At 41.2% G+C, this 21,218-nt stretch overlaps 2 protein-coding genes across 2 annotated transcripts in view; both read left to right on the top strand.

Moving 5' to 3' along the window:
- Positions 1-2,954: 2,954 nt before the first annotated feature.
- On the top strand, positions 2,955-4,503 carry LOC6048163 (28S ribosomal protein S5, mitochondrial). Its single transcript, XM_001865086.2, is given in 3 exon segments — positions 2,955-3,236; positions 3,293-3,904; positions 3,907-4,503. Coding segments are annotated over 3 exon segments (1,332 nt in total). The 5' UTR covers positions 2,955-3,052; the 3' UTR covers positions 4,443-4,503.
- A 2,530-nt stretch (positions 4,504-7,033) lies between these two features.
- LOC6048165 (autophagy-related protein 2 homolog B) overlaps positions 7,034-21,218 on the top strand; it is a 72,069-nt gene continuing 57,884 nt past the window's right edge. The window contains 1 exon segment of the mRNA XM_038248543.1: positions 7,034-7,670. Within this exon segment, the coding sequence (XP_038104471.1) occupies positions 7,503-7,670 (168 nt within the window). The 5' untranslated portion in view covers positions 7,034-7,502.

The following is a 21,218-nucleotide window of genomic DNA, read 5'->3' as shown; positions in this document are numbered from 1 at the left end:
TATTTTAAAATTGCGTTAACTCTGCCAAAATTGAACTAATGGTGATATTTGAAATTTTAATTTGCGTTTTTATTAGAATTTAGCAGTTCTGTCCCAGGAGATGTGGAGATCCTTTTAACTGAGATCAATTTGTAAGCCTTCACAGAAAAAAAGCAATTCTCGTAATCGTGAATTAAGTTCACGAATGTGAAAACCACGAAGGAATTTATTCATGAGTATGGTGCATTTGCACTATATACGTGCATATATTCCTTCGTGGTTCTCGCTATCGTGAATTTAATTCACGATTTCGAGAATTGATTTTTTTTCCGTGTTTGCAGGGAGGGTACATACCCAAGTAACCAAACAATACTAAAAGTTAAGTCTAAAACAAGTCAGATTGCAGCACTACAAGCGCTTTACACAGCCTGTGGGTTACAGCTGAGTTGTTTTGACATCTGCACTAAATGCGCTTTTACAGCTGATATGCAACCGTTTTTGGACATTATATTTCTGATTTCCAGCTGGCCTCTACTGTTGTTGATCCAACCCTGCACAAAACGTCAAACAATTGGGAGAAGCAAAAATGTTGCTCTTTCCCTCTCTTTCATCTCCCCCTCTTCCGATCTATTTTCGTTTTGTACACAACTGCATTACCGATGAACATGAACCACTGGGGAGGGGCCGTTTTTTTTGTTTAAAATTGAGATGTCGAAGATTCGATGCCAGGAGTTAGATGATGACGCTGATGAGTGTAAGTTTTCGAGCTTGATCCCGCACGGCCAATTTGGAGTTGGTTTAGCATAGCTCGTTTGACACCAACAATTGCTAGTACTTTGCTGGCTTGTTTGCGGGACTCAAATTGGGAATTTACTGAGGTGGGCATCGAAGACGGCAGATTCCTCCATTACCACCGGGAATCGTAAGAGAAAAAAACTTCAAAGCCATCTGACACCATAGGGGCCGAGAAAATCCAACCTGCAAAAATCTAGCCTTTAGAAGAGATTATTTAGTTTTCCACAAAGAAAAGCTCGCAAACACCAACAAAATACAGGTTTTGAACGAAGAAGTTGTTCAACCAGTCATTAATATTCTTCTCAAAGAATAAAATCATCAGAAGCATAAATAACCTAGGTTGAATCTCAGCCATCGACTGACAGCCGTTTCCTCCGCTGGTTTGTTTTGGTCGTACTGGTTGAAGGAATGAGCTAGCAAGAGATATTTTTATTTTCGTTTATTTCATTCTCTCTCCTTCACTCCTCAACAGTGTTGCCAGTAAAATGGGGAAAAATGCAGCAGTGTTGCTAGGAGCAGCATTGAAACTGCTGCACTTGCTGCTGCATATCAGCTAATACTACAGCAGTTGTTTTTGAGCTGATTTGTTATCATCTTAGCTATTTTATGACTGATTAACTGTAGAATGCTGACAAACAGCACATTTATGATTTCTCTAAGTGCTGGTATTTCTTTAATGCTGATATTTTATTTAGAGAAAATATTCTGTTTACTCTTTCCTACATTCTGATTTTATCAATTTAGTCTATAAACGCTGAAATTTGTTCAGGCAAGAGGATTTGATTTATTTCAAAAATCTCTAAGCTATTTAGTAGATTTTTGGTAATAATTTACAAAGTTAGCAATTTAAATGCTCAAATTTGTGTTCGGGTAATGTACAATCAGTACTATGAAAAGTTTTTTTCATTTTGTTTATAAAATCATTTACTTTTGGATTTAAAAAAAAACTGAAAATATGAGCTTGAAAATTATTAAATTGTTTTCAAATATTGTCTTCAATGCTATTGAGAGTCTTATTGATGAGAAAGTTGTTATAGACAGTGTTTATTAGACACCCCAATGAAATATGACGATTCAGCTCTGAAAATTTTGGGAAATAGTCCTTCTTTAACCTGCCGTTTTTATCCTAAAGTACTCGAAAAATTACATCAAGGGACAATATTGGGATTTTTTTGTTAGCATTAAAATATTTGAAATTGTATTTTCAATCCTCAAAAACAAATTTTACGCTACAATTTTTTAGAATTTCAATCAATTATATATACAACAAGTTTAAAAATAATCTATCTTGGATCGGTTCTTTCACAAGCCCGGTGTTTAAAAAAGAACCGCGGTTCTATTTTTGTGAGCCATGGTTCGTTCGCTCTTTTAAATGAACCGGCTCTTTGTGCGGATCGCTCTTTTTTGCTCATCTCTAGTTTCGAACATCGAACAAAATTCTTCCACAGTTATGCTGTAATGGTTGAGAAATCACAGTTTTCCCTTAGGGGGTGCATATTACCCCCTTTCCCCTAATTTCAAAATGCTCAAGACACATTCTCCTGCGACAAAAACGACACGTTTTGGCTGAAAGGACGAAAATTTTAAATATTTATTTGGTTTTATTGGTCCAATAATCAATCGCAGCTGAGTTAAGAATAAAAAATGTTGCGTTAAGGGTTGCGTTCTTTTATTACGCAACGCAACACTTTGGATTTTTAGGCCTCCTCCCCCTCCTTGAAACAAAATTTTAATACAGAGAAACCTCTTTTTACGCGGTGCGTTACGTTTTTCTAATTTGTCGATTTCTCTGGAACGACGCAACCTTTTTGCAATATTTTAAAAGCGTTTTGTAGGTGTTGTTCGGATCTACAAAACGCTTTTTTAAGCTTGAAAAAAAGGTTTCTCTGTTTCTCTGTACAAATAAAAAAAAATGTTTGGACCGTAACACAATTCACAATTGTTGCCAAAAAATACGCAGCATCTGAACAAAAGCTGCGCCAAAATGTATGCAATGTTTTACCAATTTTGACTCTCAAACCCTAGATTGCTTTCGATTGTAGTCGAGATTAGCACCAGTTCCACAACGCCATCTGCAATTTCAAACCAAAAATCTTCACGACTTCCCTACGGTAAATTTTCCCCTTTTTTCACCATAACTCCCATCTGTCAGCCTCTTCAGCTGACCGTCGCCCGCAGGTGCGAAACGTCACAACAAACCGAGTGCTCCAAAATAATCGCGTGTTTGGCAACGAATATCACAATTTCCTCCGGAAAATTGCGTTAAAATAGTGCAAAAATGCTGCGGCTGGCCGTTGGCAGCAGCGAAACGCTGCTGCGCAGCTTCTCCGCTCTGAACATTGCGCGAGGGGCATCCACCGCGGCGGTTAATAACAGTTTTACGAGCACCAAGAAGCAAACCCTACTGCCGGTGTCCGTTCCGACGTTACATAACTTCCGCGGGACCAGCTTCTTTAACAAGTGTGAGTTGTTGCCAATTTTGAGTAGATTTTTGTTAGTAATTTTATGATTTTTGTAGTGCCGGCGGAGCAGATCTGGAAGGGCGTCATCTCGGTCAGTAATGCCGGCAAGAAGCGCGGTCGCGGAAAGGGTTCCGGGCGGATTACGCCGAAGGATTTGAACAAGGGTCAGGTTATTGGGTTCGGAAAGGCGAATATCGTTTGGCCGGGTCTGTCGGCGCCGATCATCCGCGGCCGGGAGCTCGTCCAGCAGCAGCAACTGCCGGAGGACAAGGAGCGAGAGGCGAAGCTGAAGAAGATCCGCGATGAGATGGTCAACTTTAAGCGGTTGAAGTTGAGTCCGCTGGAGAGGGGGTGGTCGGGTTCCAAGATGCCCGGGCGGAGCATTGGAGCGCCGGATCCGATCGAGGACGATCACTTTGAGGGGTTCGACACGAAGTGTTTGGAGCTGAAGACCGTGGTCAACATGAAGGGAAATCTTGGTCGGAAGCGACGCGTGTCGGCCATGGTCGTCACTGGGAATGGGAACGGACTGGCTGGTTTTGGATTTGGCAAAGCCGTCGACATCAAGACGGCGCTGCGACAGGCCAAGAACCGTTCCGGCCAGAAGCTGATGTACTTTGAGCTGTGCAACAACCACACCGTCTTTCACGACTTTTACTGCGCCTTTGGCGCGTCAAAATGTTCGTCGAGCGCAAACCGGAAGGTTACGGACTCAAGTGCCACCGGGCTATCCGCTCCGTGTGCGAAGTCCTCGGAATCAAGGACCTCCGCGCCAAGTGCGAAGGCTCAACCAACGTCCAGCACGTCGTCAAAGCGTTCTTCATCGGCCTCCTGCAGCAGCAAACGCACCAGCAGATCGCCGAAGCCAAAGGCCTGCACGTCGTGGAAATTCGACCGGAAAACGGCAATTTCCCGAAGATCGTCGCCAGTCCAACGGTGTGCCGAACCGAGGCCGAACTGGAGAGCAACGAAATCCTCGACTACACCCAGTTCTGCATGGACGGCAAGATTCAGCTGAAGCGGAAAAAGTTCCCCCCGTTCTACACCAAGTTCCGGTCGTGGGAGATCTACCTCAAGAAGCGCGAGTACCTGCGGAACCAGGACAAGGTGCGGCTGCGGTTGCTGTCGGAAACGGGCGAGGTGCGCAGCTTTCTGACCGAGAAGCACCCGGAGTGCAAGATGGGACCGGCGCCGAAGGAGGAGTAGAGTTGGGGAAGTGTGCTGTAGACATTCTGCGTTTAAATGTAATAAATATGGAAATGTAAAACTATCGTTTTAATTTAGAGAATTGAACCCGCAAAGCCGAAATGGTCTCCTTACGCTTCATCATTTCTAATACGGACTTCGAACTTCAAAGATGAAAGCTACAAATTATACGGCTTTATCGTCTATTATCCACAACGTTGAAAAAGTTGATAAACATCTGCTGTTAGCAGAAGATAGGTCGTTCGAGTCAATGAGCCTTGAACATGTTGCGTTTCGCTGAACCTTTGAAAAGATCTGCTGTCCAGAGAAGCGTTCAGTCCACGAGCATGATCACTAGCTTGACTTTCGTTGACTTCGTTGTTCTAAACACTGTAGCCTGAAATATTTTTCCTACCAAGAAGCTTGCCTGCTACCAATTTTTCTTCGACATATGTCAAAAACTTCCGGCGTATTACAGTCACAAGGTTCCATTGGATGAAAAATTTCTCATTCTGTTGCACCAGCTTGACGTAGAATGGTGTTGTGAAGACGACCCACAGTTTCCAAATTGGTAATCCGACTAGACGTTCTGCGAATAACACAAAGTTTGCATGTTTTGTTCATTCAGTTCTTCATTCCTGCGATCATAGTCATACGTTGTTTGTATCTTCCTGACTTTACCACATTTACTCCACAGTCCCTCCGAATTTGTTGATTTCCGACTGCTTTTCGTCGAGTTTCGCTTGTAAACAAAAACATCACCGCACCAGCCTGCAGCGAGCGAGCGAGCGAGCAAGCACTTCCAACCTCTCTCCTCGCTCGCACACCTTGCTGGTGAAACCCGAACAAAGCAAAACTTTCCGTCTGGTTCTGGTCAAGGCTCCGCGCAGAAAAGTGTCAAAATCGCGAGCCAAACGGGCCCCGATCCGGCCAAACTGCGTCACAAAGCGTGCAGCTAGCGGGTGAGATTTGGCGTGCGTTGAAGGTTCGTGAAAAGTTGCGCGATTTTGGGCGGAAAAGTCGAGGTTTGTTTCGTGCTCGCGGAAATCAACTGCGAAGAAGACGGGCTGCCATCATCACACGCAGAGGAGGTTGTTGCTTTTGGGCACCGACCGCCGAGTGGCGCTGTCGTCGTTTGACGTTTCGCGGGGGAAGTTTCGTCGAGCTTTGACAGGGAAGGGAAGTGTCGATGAAGGCGAAGAGGGTTTGTTTTGATGTGGTGCGCGCAGCTGCTTTTGATAGTTGGGTGTTGGTGTGAGTGAGACAGGCAGTGCGGGTGGACGTTTGTGTGCGTGTGCGTGAGAGGTCGTGTGTTTTTGTTTGTGTTTACCCCGTGTTGTGGAGTTTTGTTTTGCGTGCTTTTTTTTTTTTTTTTCCTTTGCTATGTCAGAGCACTGACGGCTAAGACCATAGTTGGTCCATCTTGCCAAGTTTTGCGTGTTTGCGTCAGGGAGATTCGTGATGTTTTCGGGAAGTTTTTGGCACGAGTTTAGGCGGTGCAAAAAGTCCAAGTAGTTTTGTCACAGACATAACCGGAATGGCGTCATCTGGCAGGAATTTAAAATTAGAAAATCGGTGATCGACTCCGGGTATCTTCCGGAAACGATTCAACTAACGAGATAGTGGTCAGAGGGCGGTCGGGAGGTTGGCTATTTGCAGCTAGGAAGATAGTTAACAACACCTGTCGTGAGCAGGATGCACTGTTTGTTTACACTTCGCCTTGGGTCCGTTTACATTGTTTTGCTATTACTGAGGGTTCCTGGTACCAAACCTTGAATGGAACATTCAACATCGAGGACGATGTCATTCAGGATGACCTATCTGCACTAGAATCAAGAGGTCCAGCAGCGTGGTTCACATCCAGACAAAGAAATCGCCCAATCGACACACCGTCGAACCAGTCAGCGTTCAAAAAAACAACAACGCAACTTCTGCCTCTGGTTGTATCAGCACCAGCACGCTCCCGCAACGATTCCACCAGCCACGTTGTCCCGTGCCCCAATCCCGTGTCAGTCCGTCAGTGCGCTAGCTGTAGTTGTGCCAGCCCGTCCGACACCAAACCAAACAAGCCAACAGAGGAGCTTCGGAACAAAGGAATACGCGCTCGTCAGTCAGTCGTCGACGGTTGGCCAGCAAAGGTGGACGCAGCAGCAGCAACTACACGAAACCTCGAAAGCTCGTGGAACGAGCTGAAAAAGTAATATTCAGGACTGATGGGATAAGGAGGTTCGCTGGAAGACGACACAGGATTCGGCAATTTCCGATTCCGGGAAGAAACGGCACTTGGGAGGTTGAACCAGCGGAAGCAAAGCTACACGAAAGCACTGCTGGATGTGTTTTGATTGCGAAACGATTTGCTGGCTGTTGAATAAGTGATACGGTGTCTTAAAATATGAACGTCCTGAATTACGGGCGAGGGTTTCCTCCAGGGTGATTGACGAGGGCGTTTTTCCTGTGCAGGGGACCTTCGTGACAGTAGATCAGCCTCGTCAAGATATTTATAGAGTTTTGTTTAAAGTTCGCTCGGGAGCAAGTGCAGAGTGTAGCGATTGGTGAGGCCTAAAGGCAGTGCAGTAATTGTAAGGTTCTTTTTTTCGCAGGCAGCACAGCAGTTCAGGAAAGGCGTGTAATAAAACGGGAAGAAATATTGCAAGAATCGAGCTTCGTGAGCGCCCTTACCAGATAGACACAAACACAATCGCACCAGAGCGCGCTGAAAATAAGTCTGGTTGGATATCTGATTTTTTTTTGCATTACCCATACAGAAGCGAGAAGGCAACTCGTGGAAAGTTTCCTCCGCAAAGCAAGAGAGGGAGACACAAGAACAACAAGCCAGTGCACGAGCGAGAGAGCAACTCGTATCGAACAGCTGAGAAACCTTGAAAACTCGTACACACCAAAACAGTGAGTCGAAATCGCGTGTGGAAGGAGTTGGAGGAAGCAAATTCAGTGGAAAACACTGAAGGAAAGGAAAAGAAACAGGGGAAGAAGAAAACGAAGAAAGTTTGCGTGATCGTGATCGAGTACGAGGGTACGATCAGTGAGTGAGAGATTAGAAGAAAGGAGGGAGAAAGGGTCAAGATGCCGTGGTACGCACCGTGGTCGAACGTGATCAAGAAGAAAGTGTGTCGGTTCCTGCTTCAGCGCTACCTCGGTCAGTTTCTCGAGGAGCGGCTCAGCCTGGATCAACTGACGGTGGACTTTTACAACGGCACCGGCACCGTGTACGATGTGACGCTGTACTGCCAGGTGAGTCATGAGTTTAGTTTGATACAATTTTTGTCAGTAAATTTAAAAAGTTTAGTAACAACATTTGTTTATTTTTTCTCAATATTGAGACAATTGGTTCAATTTTAAGAGCCTAAAATAAGTTTTAGGACTTTTTTAAAGCTAATCAACAAATCCTGAGTTTTATTTGAAAAGTTCATATAAACATAGTCGAAAATTTCTAACACTTTCTTACCTCTGAGCAGTAGGGACCTATAAAGGGAACTGAAATGTTCTGGGAGAAATTTCAAACACTAAAAGTCATTCAAATTTATGGTTGAAAAACTTTAAGTTTTTCTATGGTGCTGGCGCGTTTCTTGTACCGAACAAGCACAAATATTACAAAAACTACCAGATTGTTATAAGCAAAAGTTTAACAATGCTTGTGATTTTTATACATTTTGTTTTTTGGCCAATTATTAATGCTTTAATTATGACACAAATTCTAAAATTATGAATAAAAACATATTTAGCTTAAAACTAATGCAAGTTAAAATTTTAAGTAATTGTTCGTATTTGAAATTAAGTATTTTCTTTTATACTTGGTAAATTCAGAAAGGTTGTCGTATTTTTTCATAGACAAAGTATTTTCCATAAAAATCGATCAATTTACCCTTCAATTTACCGATCATTTCCACGTTTTCAATAAGATTCCACTAAAAAATTATAAATAAATTGATTAAAAACAGTCAAATTCAAATCAAGGTATCTAAAAATAGACATAGATAGACACGGAGATATTTTCAGAAATGTAGTTGAAAGTGCGTACTTTCAGTTGCATTGTTTGGTTTTGCGCCAAAATGCGTCATTTTGAAAACATAGCAACTTGAAAATAGGCTCAAAATCACCTAAAAATGGTTATAACTCTTCAATAAAGGCTCAAAACATTTTGCTGTCTTCGGCAAAGATGTGTAATTTTATGTCATAAACAACTCTTCGGAACATAGTAGGCCGCTAAAATGCTAACATTTTGAGTTATCACCAAAAAAGTGCTTTTTTTGAACCATTTTTGCAAAAATAACGTATATCTCGAGTAGATTAAGAGATACAAATGTGGCGCCTTCGACAAACTTTCATGAAATTTTCTCCTCTACAACTTTGCCCAAAACACCAAAGCCCTACAACGTCATCCAACAAAGTAAGTGTTTGGTTGACACCCTGGAAGGTCGTCACCTTGTATGTCAATAACTTCAAAAGATAGCCCTTATCAAGTACAACAACTCTCCCGAAGACACCATTTCGCTAGGACGTCAAATAAAGGAGTTATCAATTTATTCCACTTAATTTTGCCATTCCGAACACTGTGCATTGATTCTGACCTTGTTCTTTTATGGTCTTGTTGCTCGATTGGAACCCCGATTTGACAGTTAGATTTGAAACCTGAGAGTAACATTGCGACTTTCCATGTAGGCTCTCTACTGAGCAGAGGTGCCAGATTTTTTGATTGGCAATTTGAGAAAAATAATTGTCTATTTCTTCCACACTTGGTTAAATTGAAGTATTTTGTTTATTTTGTGAAGCTATAATGTATAAAAAAGTGAAAATACACCGTTTTTGAACGCAAAATTGCTAATTATCTTGAGAAAAGTGGCTTGTCACATTTTTTCCAGATTTTTTTCTGTTCAGACCTGGTAACCCTGCCTCTGAGTGCCTTACAAGTAGGTTTTTGTCACGCGACTTCTAGCTGTTTTTTATAAGACTACAACGTGACTACAACCCATTTTTTTTACTGAAATTCAGTAAAGTTTTACTGAATTTTCATCGACTGAAATTTCAACAAACGATTCAGTAATTTAGATTTTATTGGATTCTCAGTTTACTGATATTTGTTACTGAAATTTCAGTAAAATGGTTATCAAAACAATTGAAATTTCAGCAAAAGAAACGTCAAATTATTTTGCTGAAAATTCAGCAATCATTGCTGGTATTTCAGTTATCAAAATTTGATTTTGCTTGTCATTGAAAATGTTTCCAGTACTGTTATTTATACATTTATTTCATCAATCGTCCAAACATTTTTCTCACCTTGGTTTCTAAAGATCACAATACAAAATTAAAAAAAAAAACAAACAACTTGTTCGAAAGAGGATTTTCTCTCGGCAGCATTCAAACAATAAATCATACGTGATATTTCAGTTTGACAGATATGCAGTTACTGATTTTACGGCAATGTTTTTGTTCATTACCGAATTTCAGCAAAAGTGATAATTACTGAATCGCATTCAGTTAATTATTTTACTGAAATGGCAATCTAAAATTTGCTGTGTAACATTTCAAAAGGGCACATAACTTTTGTAAACATTAGTGTATCCCTTTCACTCATATGACAGTTTACATAAAGTGTGAAAGGGACACACCCTTGTTTAAAAAAAGTTATGTGCCCTAATGAAATGGCAAGCTCGAAACGTTCAAAGACAAGGGGCTGGAAACTCTAATATTACTTAAGAATATTGAGTATACTAACGATATTCCAGTATACTTGTTAGTATACTAACCGAAAAGAAATAATCTGTTAGTATATTAAGACACTCTCAGTATATTGGTTAGTATACTGGCGATATGTAAAGAAAATAATAAGTATACTAACATATATTTTGATATACTGGTTAACATAATAATTGGGTCCTAAAATGAAGCTTAGATCGCTGATATTATTGTTTACAGCGATAAAGCTTATTTTTCTGAGTACAATGACCCTTTGTACGACCACAAAGAGTTTAAAATGGATTTTTAAATCAATTTTGAAAAATTAACCTCGCGGTCCTTCTTGACAGAAAAGCTCCTACTTGACAGCTCGTTCCAAGGGGACCATAGTTGATCCATCGAAAAAATGTTGTCCAGTCAAATTTTTTTTTTGCATTAAAATGAAAAAAAAGTGATCAGAAATGGTTTTTAATCGTGTTTTTTACCGTTGTACATAAAAATTGACATAGGGCTTTAGTACCCAATTATAGCTCTAAGAGTTTCCAACCCCTTGTTCAAAGAGTATTTTTTTTTATATGACATGACACTCGATGTTTGACAGTTGACAAAGACATTGGAAAATTTCAAGGCTGTATATCATAGGTACTCGCGATCTTGCTTTGCATTAGTGTGAGTGCATGACTCCATGACACTAAAACCAAAACAATAACAAACGAACAATGGACCGTGCCAGGAAAATCAAAACATAAACAATGGAGTGAGAGAGTCAGAGATAACGATTTGGCAACCGCACTACTACACACTCAATCGCGAGTACCTTAGGTAGAAAGCCATGGGAAAATTTATTTTGTTTTTGATAAAAAATACGTTTTTTTCGGAATTTTGGGCATCCAATTTTACACGAAAGTCCCTTTGACACAAAATGATTTAACAGGGTGGTCACTTAAGTTGGGAAAGTCGGGAAAAAGTCGAGAAATCGCTAAAATCCGTCAAAAATCGGAAATAGTCGGAAATTTATGATTTTTCTTTGAAAAGGTCTGAAATCTCAACCATACTTCATTGACAATTATTTTTTTAACTGTTGAATAATTATATCATATTTTGTATAATTTTCAAATTTAATTCACTTCATTCTTCTTTAGTAACTTACTTTAAATTTGAGACTCTGTTGCGGCGTATCTTCGATCGAGCGGACTGTAACACTCGCGGATTTTTGGGGTACGATTTCGGAGGAATAAAACACGGTGAAGTTCACTAAAAACTACGAAAACTTTCTCTATTCTCCGATCTATCTACAAGTTACGTCTTCACGCTTCGCGTTCCTCTTGGCGACTTGCTTGTTTGCGCGCGAACTCTCGTTGTCGCGCCGTTGTTTTCGACTGTCAAAGTTGGCAGCGCCGGCCTGTCAGCGCTGCAGGGTGGGTTACGCACACTGAGAGAAAATTGCGCAAATCTGGTTGAAAACTTCGGCATTGGCCGAACATTCTCCCCCCGGGTTGAAGGCTCGACTTCTAAAATCTAACCCGCTAGAAGAGAATCGGCCGCTGACCACGCTGGAGTTTGTTGGTATTTCATGCTCTCGGACCAGATGCGCATGCTTCGTCCCGAACTTGCTGTCATCTAGTGGTGTTCTTCGGTCAGTTGAGTGGTTGAGCTGGAAGCAGAGCTCGGCTGCACTCCCGGTCCCAAACCAAACGGAACTGCTTCTCGATGCTGGTTAAGATTACAGACTGCAGCAGCTTCTCTGCTAACTTTTCGGCTGCACGGTCACGGTCGGTTGAACGTGCGACGTTGGCGTTGAACAGCTGGCAGCTGTACATCTTACTCTCGTGGCTTGGCTTCGTGGCTGCCTCCTCTTGGATGGCTGGTGCTGTGCAAACAGGCTGTGCACTGCTCGGAAGCGAACGATCCTCGACGTTCACTTCGCCGGCTCCGGCTGACTGCAGTGAGTGAGCTTCCTCGTCCTTCACTGCTTGGTTCATGGTAATATCGCGGTCTTCGTCGACCAGTCCAGCTGTCTCCGGCCTTGAAACAGCTTGCGGGTCATCGGACTCGGCATCTTCTCGTTCTGCGGAGGCTGGTAGCAGTGGGCCAAGTTCCACTGGCTGACACCAGCCAACGTCGAGGTCACCGTGGATCCGCTCTTCTGACCGCAGCGTAGGAGGTACGCCTGAATCGCCGGACATGTCGACGTCACCTCGAATTCTTGCCGAGGCGCCGTGTCGAACCATTTCAGGTTCGGCGGGCGGTTGTATCTCTTTATGCTCTGCGAAGGGTTTCTCTTGTTGGAGGGATCTTACTGGCATGATCTGGGGTTCGATCGGATTGGGGTTTGTCTCTTGACTAAGAACGCGCGTTACTTCACTGTCCGTGAAGCAGACTGTATTCAAGTGGTGTCCGTCACACCGCGTGAGCAACTTGGGGGCTGCTACAGCTGGATCGGCGGGTTCATTTCCGGTACTGACTGGTGGCTGGTGCTGGCACTGCTGAAGGACAGTGACTTGAACGGGTTGGGAAAGCAGTGCGTTACTGAGGGCTACGATCTTCAGATTGACTCCTTGGAGTAGCCCCTCAATCGCCGCGCACTCCATGTCGTGGGCGTCTCGTTCATCGGCAAAAAGATCACTCTCCTCAACATTTTGCAGCACTTGATCTAACTCACCGTAGTACCGCTCTATGTTCTTCGCGAACACCCGGAACTCTGGCAAGGATGGCAGTTGATGATCTTCATCCAGTTCGGTAAGTCTGCTTTTGAGTAGCAGGATCTTACCCTTGACCTGGCGTCGCTTGTTGGCCAAGCGCTTTGCGGACCACGGTTGTTCGGCTGAGTTCATCTTAACTGGGCTGATCAGGTCTCTCGGGAATCGGTTACTCCGCCGTGGTCGCGCTCGTGGCGACACAGCAGCGGCAGCGTTCGGTCAATGGATTCTGCAGAATTTGGCTGGCTCTTGCAGCAGGTCAACTCGCACACTTTTTCTTCGGGATTTGCGCTTGCAGCAAAAACACTTCTGATCGGGGTGTCACACTTGCTTGAAAGCGAGACACTTTTTTCTTCTAGGGGTTCTTCTGCGCTTGCAGCAAGAATCACTTTGGTCGGGGTGTCACACTGGCTCTTCAGCGAAACACTTCTCTTCGGGATGCCTCGTCGCAGCCACACCTTCCGGAACCTTCCTACTGGCGCTTACAGCAGGCCCTTTCCGTCAGCGCAGTGGCCTCGACGCAGCTGGATTTGCGAACCGTCCCACTGACGCTTGCAGCGGGTCGCGTTCCGATCTTCTTTCCGTGTGCAGCTGGAGCGACTGCCAAATCCGCAGCGGTGCTGCGAACTGGAATGTTCCACGCTTGGGAACTACACAAAATGGCGTCGCTACGCTCACCACACACACTCACACGCACAGGTTTTTAAGCGAACATTTTCTTTTGCGGTCTCTTGCCGCCACTGTTTCCGCCGTTTCTAGGCCACGGAGTCGCCTTCCGGAATGTTCTCGAATCTGATCTTTTTCGGTTCACTGTTGCGCACTCTTTCTGCGGCAAGATGGCAGCCCTTGCCTGCTCCTTGCCTTGCGCACACACAAACACACGTTTTTTTCCGGGACAAATGGTGGCGCGTGCCTCCTTTTTGTCGAGAGTTCACACAAACACTTTTGTTCTTTTCAAGATGGCTTCAGCCGGTGGCAATCGGGCCACTTTCTTCCGCCCAACGTGGTCCGTTGACCTTCCGTCAGCGTTACCGTTCCGTCGTTCTGCAGGACACAAACACGGCACGGAACACTCGAAACGGTCGCGGGATGGAGGAAGCTCTTATCCTCATCCGGAGGAACGCGGTAAGTTCGAATCCGTCGCGATTTCGAACCTTTTTTGCGGAAACGAGTTAGCACAAAATGGCGTCCATCCGGTTGGCCTTCCGCCACCTCTCACTTCACTCGCGAACTTTTCCGATCCGTAGGCTACCGTCTTTTGTCCGGTTCGAATGGACCAAATGTTGCGGCGTATCTTCGATCGAGCGGACTGTAACACTCGCGGATTTTTGGGGTACGATTTCGGAGGAATAAAACACGGTGAAGTTCACTAAAAACTACGAAAACTTTCTCTATTCTCCGATCTATCTACAAGTTACGTCTTCACGCTTCGCGTTCCTCTTGGCGACTTGCTTGTTTGCGCGCGAACTCTCGTTGTCGCGCCGTTGTTTTCGACTGTCAAAGTTGGCAGCGCCGGCCTGTCAGCGCTGCAGGGGTGGGTTACGCACACTGAGAGAAAATTGCGCAAATCTGGTTGAAAACTTCGGCATTGGCCGAACAGACTCCTTTCATTATTTCGATTTATTTGAGAATGAAAATATTTTCTAAGACATTAGAATCTTATTACATAGATTTTTTAAATATATTTTTATGAAGCAAAAGAATTTTATTATGTTTTGTTTATCAACAATAAATTTTATGAAAAACTTATATAAAAATGGAGCCTAATTTTAAAGATTTTTTTTTCAAGTGTTTCTCTGTGTGTGTGTGCAACCAACCAAACGGGACCACGCGGTCGCTTCTTACAAATTGAGTTGTTTCCATGTATTTTTTAGCTCTCATTCTATACATGCAAATAACTCGCATAGGCATTTGGAAGGTGTTAGCTCTGCCGAGCTTCGGTGACCCATTTCTACGCTGGCTAGCCGAGCGCGAGGTACTTCAGCTTAATCGACAAGCCCCGCCCTGAAGAACGTTTGCACCAATCAGATTCAAACGTTATTTAGAACTTCCGAACCCTTGTCAAATGGACAAGGACCCAGCGCGTATAATATATATGATGGTGGTAACAGTATTCCGAATTCCAGTCATAGCTCACCAAGTCGCGATGGCCTAGTGGTTAGCATTTTTGCTTACCAATCCAAAGGACGGGGGATCGAACCCCGACTCGAGCGACTTTGATTTTTCGTACATGTTCAGAGTTTCAAGATTTATATTTCCTATACTTTCTCGTTGGGAGCAGATGGGAATCGAACCCAGGACCATTCGCTTACAAAGCGAACACCATAACCAGTCAGCCACGGCCGCTCCTTCATTTTTTTTTTCAAGTGTTTCTCTTGAATATTTTTTGTAAGTCCAGACCTAGGTCCAGACTCGATTATCCGAAGCCTCAATTATCCGAGGTTTCGATTATCTGAAGTTCGATTATCCGAAGGTTTGTATGGGACTTTGGATAATCAAATCACTAACCAAAAAAAAAAACTTTTTTTTCTATTTTTAACATCAAAATTCAGTTCTGCGACTCTCTTTTAGGTCAAATTCGGAAGACCTGTTAAATAAAAACAAATGCATTTTTTCAATATTTCATCACCGCCATCTTGGATTTAAATATTCTAGATAATTTTAGCGCAGTTTAGGAGTCATACTAAAGCCCAGCAATCAAAGTTAAGACAAAAAACTCGTGATTCGATTTTCCGAATTTTGCCGAGGCCTTCGTATAATCGAATCTGGACTGTATGAATAAATTACTTGAGTTATGGGAAAACTTAAAAAAGAATCAAAATCAAACCATCCACATTAACGACCCCCGGGTCTTTTGTGGTCTCTATTGCAAGTTTCTGCTCGAATCTAGGAGTCCGAAGGCTTGACTGGGGAGAGCACCCAAAACTCTTTCTACTCCAAGGAACCTTCCACCCCAGTGTTTGAACTGACGACCTTTGGATTGCGAGTCCAACCGCCGTCAGCGATTCCACCGGAGTAGGCTTGGTTTGGTGTGTTGTTTGTACTTATGGCATGGAGACAACTCCTACACCTGGAATGACTTAACGGCCTAACAACCAAGGTCGGGACCGACATTTTACTTCCTCATCCGATGGAAGATTGGAGCAGATGGGAATCGAACCCAGAATCATCCGCTTACAAAGCGGACAGCGTAACCTAAAAAAGCGTAACTTAAAAAGAAATAAATTGCAAAAAATAAATCCAAGAAATTTTGAGTTATTGTAAATATGTTTAAATAATTTGACGCTCAAACATTTCGCATTAAATAAGTGGGGGAATCTTATCAAACTGAATTTTATATTGAAAAAAAAAAAAAAAAAACTAAAACAGTTTAATACTGACCACTACACCCAAAACTGGACAGCAGGGTGGCCACTCAAGTCGGGAAATCGGGAAAGTCGGGAAAAAGTCGGGAATTTGCCAAAATCTGCCAAAAATCGGGAAAAAGTCGGGAATTTACAAGAGGTAAAGTGAATGAAAAACTCATATAAAAATAGAGTCTAATGGCTAGCTTAAAATTATGATTCTATTTCATTTTGTCACATAATTGAAAATTAAACAGATTCCAACTTGAGTTTGGCAATGGTTTTTTTGTTGGTAAATATTTTTAATTGTTTAACTAAATTCAATAAGTAATTCAAAATATGTTTTTTTTAAATGCTGCCGTTGAACTTTTTTTTGTGAGTATGGGTATATTACTTACCATAGATAAAGCTTGAATCATCGGAAAACTCAAATATCGAATAAAATCCAAAATTGAAAAACTTTTTTACGTTTTGAAAACATAAAGAAAATATTGAAATTGCAAAACAAAAATCCAAGAAATTTTGAGTTATTGCAAAATTGTCTCTTCAACATTTTGCTTTAAATAAGTTGTTGTTGTTGGTCGTTCATTTATTTTTGGCAGCTTTAACTAGGGTGGTCATTCGCTGCCCCATAAAATAAGCGGAAAAACATAAAATCATAACAAACTGAATTATCATTGAAAAAAAAACAGTTATATACAGACCACTAGATAAATTAACATTGAAATTCAATATCAAAAATTACAAAATTTATAAGGAAACTTGGCAAAAACATTTTTTTATATGAATTCTTTGACTTTTTTTTTCAAATCCTTTGAATGAATGATAACAGCAATTATGTTTGAATCATTCTTTGATTTAAAATGATGATGAAGTTTAAAAAAAATAGGAACGATATTTTAAGTTCAGTTATCTTTAACTTCTTGTTATTTCCAGTTGAAACGAAGTATCAAAAACTATACGTTTGCCAATTTAAAAAATAACATGGAAGTTATAAGTATTTGTTGAATTTCAGATTATTTTTTTAAAGACTAGTTGTTTGTGTTTCTGCTCTGAATCATGATAATGAAATTACATTTTTGAAGTTTTTTTTATTTGTTGTTTAGTTTCTGTGTTTACAAAAATGCCTATACTTGATATTTTTTTTAAATTCATTGAGATTTTTTTCTGTGGTTATAGATGTTTTTGTTTGATATTTGATATTTGAGCATTCTGGAAAAGTCTGGAAAAAGTCGGGAAAATGTTATTGTTTATGATTCTACTCTGAATCAAAATATTGAGGTATTTTTTTGCCTTAAATATCCTGATGAAGCTTTCGGAAGTGACAGAAAAAAAAGTTCAATTTATCATAAAGTGGGACAATGTTTAGTAATTCTTGTCAGTAGTTAATTTAATTTAATTGTTTTAGTTGACATTTGTAAATAAACAAATCGTTTTGAAAACCAGTAGAAACCAAACCACACCTATCAATTGCGGTCACAAGTTGGCAGAAATTATTCAGCATTCCTTCCGGCCGATGGCGCATTACTTGGCAAATGCCTCTATTAATATCACAGTATGACTAAACAACGGCCGCCATGCGGTGGCCAATCAATTCCGATGCACTTTGCCACCCCTTCGTATTTGAAATTGGCTTTCATATTTAATAATGGTTGGGAATTTCTACCTTTTAATTTGAAATTTCATCTTAAAAAAATGTTTTTTAAGGTTTTTGAGATAAAAACTAAACATCTTGACGTTCTTGTTAGTCTTGAACTTTAAACATTTTCAAAACTTTGTCTCGATACTTTCGCACCCGAAGCAATCGTAAACAAACAGTCCTGGCTGTGTTTGTGAACATGTGCATCGGCTCATTTGGCCGTAACCTGCAAGGCGTAATGGCGCGTTGCACTAATAAATGCCAACTTGCGGCTTCACAAGTGCAAACGAGTGCTCTCCTCCGGCTAATTTGGGTCGAGGGACGTTTTCTATTTGGTTTGGTGACAAGTAGTCAATCCGATTCCAAAGAATTATCGTTGCGGTTATCTTAACGCAGTAGGCCTGGCCTTAAAAACGAATGACTACACGAGCATTCATGACAGCTCTGCAGTGGTCAAGTTGAGATGAAAAATGTTATGAAATTTTTGACGATTCGATCCTGGCTTAGTAGTTTCTTCGGGATTCAATTTTGAACTATTCATCCAAGTTTTCAATATATTATCTCAACTGGTACTAATATAACCTGTACAGCGTACAGTATTTACTGATTTTAATCCGGAACTTGTTTGTATACTCATCAGAACGAGTGCGATGGCAGGGAGGGGCCCATTTGCGCCAAATGGAATTCAAAACAAACGATTTTAACGAGCTTGTTGTGCGCTAAATGCCGGAGCTCCCTCTCGAAGCAGAATCCGAAACGTAGCAGCTCCACTGACCAGAATAATCCTCCCGAACTGTTGTCTTGTCTCAAACCCGTTGCACCGTTTTTGCAGCTTACTTTATTGCACCCATGTGCGCATCGGGGCCATCGGGGCACACGCGAATCTGAGTTGGTTCTAGAAATGGAGCAGGAGAGCAAAAAAAAAAAAAAGGTTCTGATTGTTATTGGGCATCGTGGTGCATGTGGTCAGTTGTCAATTGGTGGAATAACATGTTTTTGTAGCTTTCTGTCCAACATTTGGGTCAGACACCCTGTCCATTTGCTATACTTAGCTGAGCATTTGACTTCAGGAAACGAGTGATGTCTCGGAGGAGTCACTTTGTGTTACTTCGTATTAAGATTGACACGAGCCCCGTGGAATGTTGGCGATGTCTAAGCTTAGAACTCTACAAATGCAATTAAATTGGCTTCAAGTTTGTATGCAAATGCAACAGCTCGCTAACCATCGCATGATGTCAGCTCAGCTAAACGGACGTAAGCTGACGTTTATCGACTTGAGCAAGTCGACCAATCACAGCAGCTGAACTCTCCAATCAATCGCTAACGCAACCAGACGCGTGCTTCTGCTTCAACATCATCAGTCAACTTTAATGCCCTTTCGCTGTCAATAACAACGCACAGACCAGGACCAAACAAAGCGCGCTCGCGGTGAATCTGCACTTTTGCCGAGGATGGGTTCATAAACTCCAGCGTAGTTTTTCATAATGCTCTAAACTAAAGTTTTTGTACTTTCTCCTAATCGTGTTATTTACGCGCGGCAAAATTATCTTTTTTGTTGAAATTTTCCACACAATTATTTTTTTTGCATTTTTAAAAACCTTTCCACCTAAAGAAAGAACAAACGATGGGGACGACGACACACATCGTAAAGGTTGGTTCAATCACCTTCTCCTTTTACGGAAGCAAATCTACTTCAGACATGGATATAAACACAGACACGTACAATAAAAGAAGAAAAAAATCCACGATGCAAGTGCACTCTTTCTCCGCGTGGCGGCGATGTTTTCTTGTTTTCATTGACGTCTAGTCTGGTCCTGATTACCTTCGTTTCAGTGGTTTGGTTCGTTTAGATAGCTTCTTGTTACTTTTCAACCAGAATTTGATTTTATCACGAAGTTCCTTTTTTGGAGGTTGCTCGTAATGTTTTCTATGATTTGTTTATTTTTATTTATTTTTTTATTTGGTTCGTCCATATAGGGGAAATATACCCTTTCTAATCAAACACCTATCTTCGTCATATGTTATATAGTTTGATGCTCGATTAAAGCTCCAAAAATACTATTTAGGTTATAAACTTACCAGCAACAGCACCGCCTCAAGTAAGCACGCAAATTTATGTCATTATATCATTTTGGTGGCACACACATCCACACGCAAGATGAGAGGTTAACTGCTTGACGAAAGTCGCCATCAATATTTTTTCACTTGCGCCAACGATTTAAAAGCGCTTAAGATATAAAATTGCTTCCAACTACCGGCAACATGTTCTTTTGCACATTAGTTAGTCACTCACTTGAAAATTAATCCCGAAACATGTAAATAATTAGCAAGCGCCATCAAAAAAACAAACGCGCCAAGTCTTTTGACGTTTCAATTTTGACTACCCATTCCAATCAAATGCTGAAAAAAACCGAGCGACCAACACCACCAACATGCTGGCGCAGCGCCTGTTGGAGTGAGCCAGTGATGCCAGGAAATTTTATCTATGAATACTACTTTTCGTGAGTGTTCGCTTACAATGTCATCAATTTTGGCAGCACTAAGCAGACCCAAAAGAGCGCTGGAAGTAAAAAAAGAACTAAGCTGAAAATAGAAAAATGGGCGTGGCCCAATGCACTCGACTGATTAGAATGCATTTTTGAAATATTTTTTTAAAATGCTTGTAAAAGGAACAGCATAACTTTTAACAAAAGTGAAAATAAACAGAAATGTTCACAAAAAGTTGCTCTACTCCTTGGTGTTCTTGTTTTTAGTGAATTTCAAGGAACACTCCAGATTATCCAGCATCATTTAAACACGACCGCTTTTTAGGCTTAAAATGGGTACATTTCCCCTAACGTCCTGTTCGAATTTGACAGCTGTCCATATTAAAAAAAATGTTCACGCAAAAATGGTACTGAACAACCATACACATTTCTTGCCGGATCTTTTCCGGAAGAGATCCAGAAAATGATCCGTCAGTCACTTTTTACTGGTTTGACGTTTGCGGAGGGTGCAGAAAAGTTTGAAAAAGAAAAGAAGATAAAAAAAATATGTAAAGATAAATATCGTTTTCGAGATTAATCCACCTAAAGTTGAATTTTGACGATAATTATTTTGCAATATTTAAATGTTTTTTTAAATATTACTTCTGAAAGTTTAGACAAGTTTCTATGATTTTTTTCTGAAAATGTTTAAGGATATATATATATAATTAATATATATATAAATATATTTTTTTTTACATTCAACCTAACAACTTTCGATTGTCGATATCTAAGTATCTATTGATCCGATTTGTGATTACAAGACAAATATAATGAAAAATTGCGAATCTTTTTGAAAATATAGGTACATTTTAAGCACTAAAAATCATTTAGCCGGTTGTAAAAGTAAACAGTGTTGCAGATAAGATAAGTCGCCTTTATTATCAAATTTAATGAGA

This window comes from Culex quinquefasciatus, chromosome 1 (genome assembly GCF_015732765.1).
Source record: "Culex quinquefasciatus strain JHB chromosome 1, VPISU_Cqui_1.0_pri_paternal, whole genome shotgun sequence".
Taxonomy (NCBI): domain Eukaryota; kingdom Metazoa; phylum Arthropoda; class Insecta; order Diptera; family Culicidae; genus Culex; species Culex quinquefasciatus.
This window is presented reverse-complemented; position numbering and strand designations above follow the sequence as displayed.